The sequence below is a fragment of the Plasmodium relictum genome (genome assembly GCF_900005765.1).
Source record: "Plasmodium relictum strain SGS1 genome assembly, chromosome: 13".
In the NCBI taxonomy this organism is placed as follows: Eukaryota; Apicomplexa; class Aconoidasida; order Haemosporida; family Plasmodiidae; genus Plasmodium; species Plasmodium relictum.
In genome coordinates, this window is record NC_041691.1 from 1,803,398 (window position 1) to 1,816,646 (window position 13,249).

General features: G+C 17.6%; 4 protein-coding genes across 4 annotated transcripts; 2 read left to right on the forward strand and 2 right to left on the reverse strand.

Annotated features, from left to right (window-relative positions):
- Positions 1–766: 766 nt before the first annotated feature.
- On the reverse strand, positions 767–1,642 carry PRELSG_1346000 (conserved Plasmodium protein, unknown function; the record flags this gene model as incomplete). Its single annotated transcript, XM_028679003.1, has 1 exon — positions 767–1,642. The coding sequence occupies one exon, from the start codon at positions 1,640–1,642 to the stop codon at positions 767–769; it is 876 nt and encodes a 291-aa protein (XP_028536092.1).
- Positions 1,643–2,978: 1,336 nt separating this feature from the next.
- Positions 2,979–5,348, forward strand: PRELSG_1346100 (conserved Plasmodium protein, unknown function; the record flags this gene model as incomplete). The annotated part of the gene is made up of 1 exon (XM_028679004.1): positions 2,979–5,348. The coding sequence occupies one exon, from the start codon at positions 2,979–2,981 to the stop codon at positions 5,346–5,348; it is 2,370 nt and encodes a 789-aa protein (XP_028536093.1).
- A 397-nt stretch (positions 5,349–5,745) lies between these two features.
- Positions 5,746–9,581, reverse strand: PRELSG_1346200 (protein phosphatase 2C, putative; the record flags this gene model as incomplete). The annotated part of the gene is made up of 3 exons (XM_028679005.1): positions 5,746–8,557; positions 8,735–9,158; positions 9,314–9,581. 3 exons carry the CDS (start codon positions 9,579–9,581, stop codon positions 5,746–5,748), a joined length of 3,504 nt encoding a protein of 1,167 aa, XP_028536094.1.
- A 1,967-nt stretch (positions 9,582–11,548) lies between these two features.
- On the forward strand, positions 11,549–12,409 carry PRELSG_1346300 (conserved Plasmodium protein, unknown function; the record flags this gene model as incomplete). The annotated part of the gene is made up of 1 exon (XM_028679006.1): positions 11,549–12,409. One exon carries the CDS (start codon positions 11,549–11,551, stop codon positions 12,407–12,409), a length of 861 nt encoding a protein of 286 aa, XP_028536095.1.
- Between the last annotated feature and the right edge of the window lie 840 nt (positions 12,410–13,249).

The following is a 13,249-nucleotide window of genomic DNA, read 5'->3' on the forward strand; positions in this document are numbered from 1 at the left end:
TAAAAATTGATTCTTCATTTTTGTAATTTAAAAAATTTTTTTATTAAATTTTGAGTAACACGAACATATTTTTTTCTATATATAACAAACGAATAAATACTTTTTCTTTAATAGAAAAATAATTTTAATTAAAAACTTTTATTTTTTTTAATATAAATTTCTTTATTTTTTTACTTATTTTTAGGTTTTTTTTTTCAATATTTATACTATTATTTTTTTTTTTTTTTACTTTTAATATTTTATTTATTCTTTAATATAAAATTTAACTAAAATTTGCTTTGCAATTACAAATAGTTTACAGTAAATTTGAATAATCAATATTTTTATTTGTATTTTTATTTATTTTTTTTTATATACTATTATTAAATAAAGAATCTTCTGTAAGTTAATGTAAAATAAATCATTGACAAATATATATATCATATTATTATTCTGTTTTTTTCTTTTTCTCAAAAAAAAAAAAAAAAGAAAAAATGCTTCAATATTAAAATAATATATACTATGAATTTACATAAAAAAAAAAAATTAATTTCTTATAATATGCATTAAAATTTTTTTTTTTAATATTATATAGTTAAGAATTTTAGAAAAATATATATAAAGTAAAAAAAATATAAATGATACATTAAAAGCATTATAAAACTATAATAAATATATGCCTATATATATATATATATTTATTACTTTATGTTGATAAATTTGTTTTAAAAAAAATAAAATACAAAATACTATATAATTATTAATATTTTGATATTCACTTATTTTTTTAAAGTTCATCTGAACTATTCAAAATATTATTTAGAAAATTTTCATACCAACTATTATTAGAAGTTAATCTTTCTAAGTCTTCTTGATTAATTTGTAATCCCATGAAATTTGAAGCTTTTTGTAACATTTCCAAATGTGTCTTACTATTATTAATATTAACTTGTAATTTGGGTTTTGATACACCATCTTCCGATTCTACTTCTTTTATTTCTATTTCATCCATTAATGAATTTATCATTTCACTATTATTTGTATAGTCAATAAATTTAAGCATCCCAATTAATATTTGATTTAATTTATTTTTAATTTCTTCCTCCTTTAATTTTTCTTTATCTATTTTCATTAGATCAGCTAATTTTTCTAACATTTCCTTATGTCCTTCTGTATCTTTTATAATATCATCTATTGATTTTTTTTCTTGATTTTTTTCATTATCCTTCATTTTTTGAATAGATTTTCTTAAAAATGTTTTAACCATTTTTTTTTCAGATGTCTCATTTTTTGAATTTAATATATTTTGTAAATACATATAAAATTTCATCATTTCATGAAGATCATTAGGATTAATTAAATTTTCAAACATCTTTTGCTTTTCATCTTTTGAAGGACTATTTTCATCTGTTCCTTCTTTCTTTAATGCTTTATTCATTTCCTGGAATAATTTATTTGCTTCTTCAATTTTATTTTCAGATAATAATTTTTTTATCTTTTCAATATCCTCTGAGCCTACTACATGCTCAGGATTTGCATTATTTTTATTATCATTTTTCATAGAATTCAAAATATTGTTTTCACCCTTTCCATTTACAAAAATAGCCACGAAAAAATAAAAAAAATTAAATAAAAAAAAAAGCAAAACTTTATTTTTGAACATCTTTAATTACCCTATTTTAAAATTATAAATTAATTAAAAAAACAAAAAAAAAGTTTAAAATGTAGTTGAATTAATATTGAAAAAAATTAAATATTAAATATATTTAAAAAATTAGGATAAAAAAATTTTTTATAAATAGGTATCTAGATATTATTTTTTGCCCTTGAATTTTATTCAATATCTTCTATTGTCTTATATATTTATATATATATAACTGTAACAATATTTTGAAAAAAAAGAAAAAATTCTTTAATAAGTTCCGAATATTTTTTTTTTTTTATTTGCATGCTAGTTTTTACTTAATTTTTTTTTTTTTTTTTTTAAAATAAGAAAGATAAAAAAAAAACTCTAAAATATTCAAACGAACAGTTAATAATAATGCATGTTCAATATTTCAGGTGCATGCATTTATTGAACTAGATAAAATAAATTGAAAAAGATATCTAAATTAAATTGACAACTAAAAATTTAAAGCTTTTTATATCTTTTTAAATAACTTTTCTTTTTAACAACATAATTAAAAAGATATATAATTTTAAAATTTAATGGACTTTCTTGTATTAGATGCAATTATCTTTTTATAATTTATGATATCAATATTCTAAGATTTTATTTTAGAAACTTAAATTTTTTTTTTTTTACTATGAATATATAATTTAATTTTTTAATATACTTAAAAATACATATATAAAAAAAATAAAAGTTAAATATTTTATTTTATTTTTTATATGACAATACATAATTTCAATAATACATAAAAGTATTTCTTCTCTTTTTCTCTCTATATTCGAAATTAATTTTTTTTTAATTTTATTCTATATAAGGCTTTTATTACATTTAAAATCATACGAACCAAAAAAATAGAAATAAAGAAAATATATGTATGCAGTAGGTTATTTTCTTTTATATAAATTTTAATTCATTTACTTTTGATTATTATTTTTTATTATTATCTTTGTTATTTTTGAAATTTTTAAAATAATAAAAATAGAAATAACAGAAAAGATAGCTTTTATATAGATTTTATTTTTTTAAATTTTTGTTTTTATAGATTTTTTTTTTTTATTACTATTATTTTATTTTATTTATTTTTTTTTTTCTAATAAAAGACCAATTAAGTTTTATAGCTATAATAAAAAAAATAATATATGAGCTATTTTATAATTTAAATATACTAGTGCAGTAAGATAAAAATAGAAGTACATTAAAAAAAAAAAAAAATATATATATAATTATAAAAAATTTTATTTTATGAATTAGACTCTTTTTATATAGAAAAGATAAATCTAAAAAAGAAAGTTTTTTTTTTTTAATTTTTAAATTTTAATTATTATCAATGAGGAAGCTACATTTGTATATATTTCAATTTTTCATTCTTTTTTTTGCTTTATTAAGCAAAAATTTGGCGCATACATCATTCACGCTTAGCATTGGTAAAAACTTATATTGGGATATTTTAAAAGGATTCAAGATTAACGTAGAATTTTCAAATATATTACGTGATAGCAGTGTGCGTTTTTTTATTGACAGTTATATAACATCAGAACTTTTTAAATGCTATTTAAATAATAGAAGTTATAATAAATATGATTTAATTGATCATCTTGAGAGAAAGATTATAAATGATTATTTTGCGAAAATAAATAGAGAGTATACTGATAGATATGAATTACGTAGGTTTTTAGAAAGACTTATTTTAGATAAAGAGCGTAGTGTTATAGATTTTATGGAACATTTTTCTTATAATACATATAATATAAAAGAAAAATATAATAGTTTGTTGAAAAAAATTTATAATGAATCTTCAGAAATTGAAAAATTATATATGGATGCTTTATCTGCTTCTAAAGAAATAAATTCATCATTATATAAGTATGATGAATTAGAATCAGAATCAGATTACAATTATTATACAGAAAAAAATAAATCTAAATTTTATTCCCTTAAAAACTTATTAAGTGAATTAAGAAATAAGATCACTACCTTGAATAATTTAAATTATAAAGTTAAGCAATTACAAGGAGATATAAAAAGTAATATTTTTAAATATGAAAGTTCAAGTTATGATTCAATGGATACAAGAATATTGGATCAATTAAAAGATATATCTTTTATGTCAGTTTTCGATTTAGAAAATAAAATTACTGAAGCAAAATATGATCTTAAAAAAAAAATAGGTATTTTAGATAATAAAGTAAGTAAAATATCGAATGGAATTGGAATTGAAGAAAGAAATGTAAAATTATACGATTTTTCAGATGTAAAAGATACTATTTTAACTGAGGAAGAAGTTAGAAAAGAATATGAGGAATATATAAAATCAATTGAAAGTAATTCAGAATCTGATTCAGGAAGAATGTACGATAATTTTGAAAAATTATTAATGTTATTAGAAAAACATAAATATTGGTTAGAGCATCAAAATCCTTTTTCTTATTGCCAACGAAAAGATATTCTCCAAGTTTTAAATGTTAGTTTGCAAATCTCAGAAAAATTGTTAAATTATTTTAATCAAGCTAGTGATCATTTAGTAAAATTATATGAAAACTTATTTGATGAAATAAATAAATATTTATACAAAGAAGATTATGATACTAATGCCAACGTTTATAATCTTTGTTGGGACGAAATCCAAAATTTTAGAACAAGTGATTTTTTAATGGCTTCTAATAGATTTTCACATGCAATTTTTATTTTGCAAAAAAGAATAAGACTTTTTAAAAGTAAGAATAATCATTTAGAGGGAGAACAAATCTCCAATTTAGATAGAATAATCAATAGTTTACAAAATATTAAAACATCTTTAAAATTACGTAAATCTGAGTTTGTTAAATTAGTTCATAGTCCTGAAAATATGAGCACACTAAGAAGTAATATAGGATATAGGATTGATCTATTTAGAGAGAAGTTTTTAAATTTGAAATCAAATATGAATTCTTTTGAAGCAGCTACTGGGCAATTACATTCTGAAGTGGATAATGTACTTAATGTAGTTAGTAACATAATTTATCATGATAATTTAGTAGATGATTTTGAAAATATGAGAAAATTATGGAAGGCTTACGTTAAGAATAACTATGGATATTATAATAATGATAACAGACTTACTAAAGCATATGAAGAAAATAAAAATATTATCTTTCCTCCTGATTTTGATTTAACAAAATCGTCTGAAGTGAGTGAGAATATTAATAAGAATGTTTTATCTTCTTCTTATTTTAATATTTTATATAATAATGTTATAAGTAGATTTGATTCTTTAAAATCTCAAAGTGAAAGGATAAAGTTATTTTCAACAGTATATAGATCAGTAGATTCAATAATAGATTTAATTAAAGAAAATAGAAAAGTATTAAGATCAAAATATAAAAAAATACGTAAAGATATATTAGAGATGATAGAAATTAGAAATTATTCTAAAAAAAATGGTCAATCATATCATAGAGATTTAATTGAACATGAAAAAAGTCTTGTAAATAATTTGCAAAAATTATTCTTGAATAAAATTAATTTACATAAACATTTAGAAAATTCCGTAGAACTTGTTAAGAATAATTTATATAAAAATAATTTACCTTCTTATTGTAATGCAGTTGAAGAGTTTATTACTAAATATTTTATTACAATATCAAAATGGAAAGAGTTCATTAATGAAAATAAAAGAATAATTCCATCTAATATAATATACAAAATTGAAAGTGTGTAAAATATATATATATATATATATATATATATATAAATTAAAAATAAAAAAAGCTAAAAAAATGATAAAAATGGAATGAGTTTTATAAAAGGGAAAAAATAATAATTTTAATAATTAAAAAGGAAAAATCTACAGTACTTAAGGGAATTAGAAGAAAAAGTGTTCGTTATAAAAATATCCAAATGAATTCACTTTTAAATTTGGGTTTTTTTTTTTCGAACACTAAATCCAAATATTTTTTTTTATATTTTTTTAATACTTCACCAAGCTTTATTTTTTTTTTTAATTTTGATTTAAATAATGTATATTTGTACTTTTACATTAATGTAGGAAAAATGAATATATTTTAGTTTAAAGCTAATGCATAAAAAAAATTTTGGAATTTTATATTTTTTTTTTTTTATAATATAGAACGTTTTTGGTGTTTCAAATTAAGTAATATTATTGTTATGTTATCTTTACATTTTTTCACCTTAACAGCATATTTTACAATATTTTTAACAATCTTCTTGAACTTAATTTTTTTTAGTTGTGATGATTTAATATAATTTATAATTTTTTGTGCATTTAACACATCAAACAATCCATCACTAGACAAAAAAAAGAAATCATCATTCTTAGTTAATTTTAATTTTTTTATATCAGGGAAACATATAACTAATTGCTTTTTATAAAAATTATAATCAATAAAATTATCTATCATTGAATTTAATTTAGAATAATTTACATTGTTCACTAGCTCTAATAATTGAACATTTTTTATATTTAAAAAAGTTTCTTTTTTATTTTTATATTTATTTTGTAAAGTTTTTGAACTATTTTTTCTTTTTTTCAGTGAATTATTTTTCTTAAAAATATTTTTAATACTCTTGTAAGTTTCTTTTGAAACACTCAAATAATTAAATATATTGAAATTTTCATTTTCAGGCATTTCATTTATATAAATAAAATGTGAATTTTCTTTTAAAGAATTAATTTTTTTTTTAAAAAAAGGAAAAAATTTATTAATCACATTATTGTGGCTCATTGATAATTCTTTTCTCTTGAATACTTCATGCTTTTTATTCTGATAAGAAAAATATAAGTTGTTCCTATGTTCTGCATTTAATTTATTTGATGATTTACTGATGATATCATTTTTAATCAATTTTCTTTCTTCATTTTTTTGCATATTACTAAAATCTCCTGTTATGAATTTATCTATAGAATATCCATGTTTCTCATTCTTATTTGATGAAATATTATTTGAATATGTTTTATATAAATCATTTTTACTTACATTAAAGTTATTTGAACGAGTGTTATAAAGGTCACTTTTATTTGTATTAAAGAGTATAGGGTTATATAGGCTTAAAAAAAAACTGGATATACCATGATTTTTACAACCATTTAAGTTAAATTTAACGAATGCATTCCTATTACTGTCAAAATAAGAATTTTGAAACTTTTTAAAAAAATTTCTTTTATATGTTTTATATTTATAATTACCAAATGATCTAGTAATAGATAATTTTCCTTCTATTTTATTTTTACGTACATAAGATTCACATAAAAGAATCCGTTTATATTCTTCATGAGAATAAGGCTTATGAGACCTACTTAAGAAGAATTCTTCATTTTTTTTTATTAGTAAAGCTTTTGAGTCCCCGCAATTTATAATATAACAAAATTGATTTAATATCAATAATATAATTGCAGTAGATCCAGAATTTTTATTGTTATCCCTTATATTATATAAAAAATCATCATCTGTCTTTTTAAAAGTTTTATATATTGACAATTTAATGTCATTGTCTATATTTTCTGATAATATTATATCTCCACATATATAAAAAACTTGCTTCTGAAAGTTTTTTACTAACTTTTTTTTTATATATTCAACGCAATCTAAACCATTATATCCATCATAAATACCAATAAAAGAACAAATTAATTTATCGTTTTCATTTATTCTTACATTTTCATATAAATTAAATCTATCTTCTAAATTCTTTCTTATTCCTCTTGTACAGCATTTACCTATTTCAAATCTTACTATTTTAATTATAATTTCTCCTATTTTCATTGTGTCATTTATTTTCAATTCATAGACTTTCTTTTTTTTTAAAATAATCCATGCTTTATATACTTTTTTTTTTTTTCTAATTAAATTTGTTATTTCCTTATGTTTATTGATTTCTGTTGTAGCAACACGTTCTATTAATTCTCTATTTCTTTTTTCTCTTTCACTTAATCTTATATTTTTATATAAATCTTTATTTAAATCATCTAAAAATATTTTTTCCGAATTTTTTTCTACTACATTTCTCCTTTTTTTTTTTAAAGAATTTTTTATAATTTTAATTTTAAATTCTCCTTTGGAGTAAATACAAATAATATCTGGAAACTTATCTGAAATTTTTATAACTTTTTTTTTTCTAATATACTCAAGATACTTCCTAATTTTATATAATTTCTGATTTTCAATTGCTTCAATTTTATTGTCTAGTATTAAATCAAGGGATCGAACATTTTTAATTTTCTTTAAAAATATATTTTCCTTTTTTTTTTTTAATTCATAATAATAATTCCTTATTAAACTGAGTCCTAATAATTTTTTATTAAATTTAAACTTACTGTATATATTTTTTAATTTCGTGATAAGCTTATGTGCTTTAATTAAATCTTCACCATTTAGTAAATTCTTCCTAAAATTAAATTTTTGCTTTTTCTTGTTTTTCATACTACAAGATTTATTTGCTTTCAAATGCATATATGGCATATTTTTTTTTTTTTTTAATAAATATATTTTTTTTAGATTTAAATTCTTCAATTTATATGATAAAGGAGAGTATGATTTTTTTTTTTTCTTTAAATTTCTATATGATAAATTATTTTCATTTTTATAACCATACTTTCTTCTATGTTCATTTGAAATTGACAAGTTATCCAAGTTTTTTTTAATTGTTTTAGTGTTTTCTAAATATTCAGAAGAAAAATTATAAAACAACTCAAAATTATCATTTTCTTTAATATTTAATAATTTATATATATTAAATGAATCACTAAAAAATAAATCCTTTTCTTTAAAATTATAGTATTCTCTATTATTTCTTTTTATATATGTATTTTTATAAGTCTTAATTCTTTTTAGTTTCGATTTTATCTGTTCATATGAAAGTTCTTTTGCTAACTTTTTTTTGTTATCAGAAATTACATATGCTCCTCTCCATCTATGTATAAAATAAAATAAAGAAATAGAAACAAAAGGGAATATAAAAATGGCATATATTTATTAAGATAAAATAAGTATTGAATATATGTATAAAGCATATAATGAGAAACAATAGATTTAATATTAATAAAAATTCATATATATATATATATATATATACTTCTTATAAAATTACGTTATAATATCAATTATTGAATAGTTTTCAAGATTAACTAATATAATTGCATGATATGTCTTTTCATTGGGAATAAAATAAAAACTTTCAATTAAACATAATTTTAGTTTATATTTTTCTAATATATTTAATTTTAAATTTTCAATAAATTCATATAACTTTAGGCATCTACTATAATAGATATTGCACAATAATTTTATGTAATCGAAATTATTTGAATACTCACTCTTATCTAAGTAACTCGATAAAAATACTAAAAATGGTTTATATAAATTCCTTAAATCATATAAACAAAAGAAGTCATACAAACATTTTTTTGTATTTTTTATTTTTACTTTTTTCAAACCTATATATGTGTTATTTAATTTTATACATTTTGCATATTTCAATTCTATATAATAATTTTTAACTTGTAAAAGTGTATCTGCATTAAAAAAAATATATATGTATATTTGTATATTTATTTATTTAACTTTAATTTTTTATGTTTAAAAAATTCTATTAAAAATTATATTAACAAAAAAATAAAAACTATAATAACAAAATAAAATAGATTAATAAATTGAAAATTGTTCGTACTAAAATTCTTATTGATAACTTTTAGGAAATGTTTGTTTATATTTTCATAAAAATAAAATTTTGAATGAATATTTTCATCTATATAGAGTGCAGTACTCTTAAATTTTTTGTAATTATTATTTATTGTAAAATATTTATTCCTATTTTTTATATTTAAACAATAAAGGAGAAATTTTTTTTTATAATTTAACAATGAATTTTTGTATTCTATAAATTCCTCTGAATCTAAATCATAATCATTCAAGTTTAATTCATTATTTAAAATCATTTTATAATAAACTTAATATGATTACAAATTTATATATTAAATATTCATATATATATATTTTTAATGCGTCTTATTCAAAATTTTTTAGATGAGTTTTATCTTATATAATTTTCTTCCACACTGTTATAATTCATATAAAAAAAAGTGTAAAATAAAATTTTTTCTTTTTCATCGTTTCTAATTCATACTATTTTGTCAGAATTATACTTATTTATATTCTCAGAATACTATTTAAGATATATTACATATAAGATTCACATTGATCATTTTTTTTTTTTTTTTAATAACAGCATCCTAAAGCATTATAACTTTTTATATAAAAACATACATAGTAATTGTATGTATTAATACTTCATAAAATCTTTTTTCTTATGGTTTTTTAAAATATAAAAGATAATTTCAAATTTAATTATTCTTTTTCTTTTTTTTTTTTTTTTTATGTGAAATGCTATAAAAATGTTTTAACTGCTTTTGTTTACACAATAAAATATTATTGTAAGTTTTATATTTTTTTTTTTTTTTTTTTTTTTCTCTTTGATATTTAGCTATACGTTTAATTAATAAAGTGTAAAATATAAATGTTTTATAATTTTATGTGTACATTCTATTTAAAAATTGATTAAATATATATATACTAAATAATACAATGATTTATAATACTAAAAGTAAATAAGTAGAACAAACACTAAATACATATTTTTTAAAAGAAATAATTATAATATATATATATTATTAAATTTTCAACTTAAAAAAAATAAGAACGTAATCAAAGTAACTTTGTTTATAAAATTATACAATAATGTTTTATAGTAAGAAAGATATTAAAAAAAAATAAATAAAAACAAAAGGAAATTGATTCATTTTATTTAATAGTTTTTTTTTATGATTTTTAAATTAAGTTCTCATTTAATAAATTATTTCATTCAATGATATATTTCCTTATTATGAAATATTTACAATTTTATATTTTTAATTCATGTTAAATTTTTTTTTGTTTTTTCGTTATAAATATATATGATTTTAAAAATAAAAAAAAAAAAAAAGGAAGCATTTATATCTTTTTTTTAAGACTTGAATGCATTTTATTTTTCGCTATTTAAATGAAATTTTTATAAATAAAAAAAATAAATAAATAAATTTTTTTATTTCTAATTGTTTGATAATTTTTATATTTTTTTCATTTTAATTATGTCTCTTTAATATAAAATATATATATATATACATATATTTTAATATGAAGAATAATAAATATGGTTAGAATAGCTCTAAAAAATTTATAATAAATTAAAAAATATATCCACATATGTAATAAACTCGGTTATGCTTTTCTAAAAAAAACCTGCAGAAATAAAAAAATGAATGAGAAAAAAAAAAGAAAAAAAAATTTCTATTTAAAAAAACACATATTTTTAAAATTAAAAAAAAATTTATGTAGCTATAATTTTGGAAAATCCATGATCTAAAATTGTGAACCTTATGTTCTAGAATCTACACCTTCAAAAATTTTGTATTAAAAAAATAATCTCATTAGGGGTATATTTTTTGTTTTTTCTTCTTTCCTTCTTAATTTATATTTAATATTTTTTTCTTATGAAATTTTTTCTGTTATACATCATATTTAAATCATATTGTTTCCTTTTTTTATTATATTTTTGTTTTTTTGTTTTCTTTTTTATTTTTTGTTGTCGTTGCATGAGTGCATGCATTGATATTTTAGAGAAAGAAAGCATTATATATTTTTAAAAGATCATTAAATGTGCGAATTTTTTTTTTTTTTTTTTTTATAAAACATAAATATAAAAATATTTCATATTTATTGAAATAGTTTAATATAATATAAAATATATTTTATATGATCTTATATGTGCAGTATTAAATATAGGTAATAAATGTATAGTAAGATTTTGAATTATAATTTTATATTAATTACGAAAAAGAAATAAAAACGAATAAAATAAAAAGTGAAAATGTTTATATTGATATCAATAATCTTGATTATATCTAATGCAAAATTAATTAAAGGGTTAAATAATAACAGAAAAATATGTAAATGTGATTTTACCGATAGATTAAACTTTTCACCTAGTCAAAAAACAAAAATTATATGTGATCTAAAACCTAATCATGGTGATGAAGTAAAAGTAATAGCTAATGATAGTTATGAAGTAAGTTGTTTCAACAATTCAACATTATATTGCCCTTCAAAAAATTATTACCATAGTAACTCTGATATAGCGAAATATTCTCCAAAGTTAAAATATACAAAAAAAAGAACTATTGTAAATGGAAAAAATGTTTTTGAATATCACTTAACTATTGATAAGGATGCAACCGATATACTGTTTTATTGTTATATAAAACCAAAACAAGTTTCTGAACTTTTACAAGGAGTAGTAAAAATTGATTTAAAAAGAGAAATAAGTGAAGAATATTCTCAAGTTTCGGAAAATGGAATTCATACCTGTGATTTTTCACAAGGAAATCTAAATATATATCCATCACTCGGATTTTATTATAAAAATTCAAGATCAGTAAATTGTATTTACAAAGTTATACCAAATAATTTATTTTTAATAAAACTTCCTAAATTAGAAATAGTTACTGAACAGTTTTTGCCTGGTATAGTAAATTGCTTATCTGAATACGCTTTCATTAATTTTACATTAAAACATATAGAAGAATTAGAAGATTCTATCATTTTTCATATCATATTTGGTGAATTTAAAAAATCTTTTAACTTATCATGCTCAATGGATTTATCAGAATATACTATAGAGCCATGTTCAATAGGAAAAAAAGGTAATGTTACTTTTTTTTTTAATGTATAATTAAAAATTAATTTTTGATGAAATTTCAAATTGGATAGTAAGCAAAAGATATTTATAATTGAATTAAAGTAGAAAAAAAAAAAGTGTGTATATGTATAAAATGAAATTATATAAAAGGGATTAAGGAAATAATTCAATTAAATAAATTATAGCTATTTATATATATATATATATATATATAAAATAACAATAAATAATAAATTAGATAACATATAAATAATTTTGTCCAGTTTTATTTTAATTATCCCATAATTTTTTTATTAAAAGAAACTTAAAAAAAAAAAATTAAATTCTCAAAACTACATTAAAAATAAAAATTTTATAAATTTTCTTTATTTAACAAACGTAATTAAATAATTCATTTTTTTTTTTTTTTAAGTATGTTTTTAATTCTGCTTATGATTTGTTTTTATTTTTCTTATTTTTTAATATAATTTTTTTTATGTATTCCATTATTTTTTTTTTTTAAATTCTTTAAATTATAAAAATATAAAATAATTTTTACATTGCTTTGTCTTTAAATTTAGTAACATATATTAAATTCTATTTTTTTTTTTTTTTTTTATTTTCTTAAACAATGCATATGAATATTCATATTTTTTTTAAAGTGTTCTTTTTTTAGTTTTGTTTTTACAGATTTATGTAATTTGACTTTTTTTTTTAGTTAGAAGTAATTTAAGAATTTTATATTACCTATAATACAATTTCTAATAAAAAGAAAAAATGAATTTTTTGTATTCTACATATTTTATGTTAAATGGGATACTATATAAAACTAAAAATTAGAAAGAATAAAATTAAATATATATATATATATATATATAATAAAAATAGACTTAA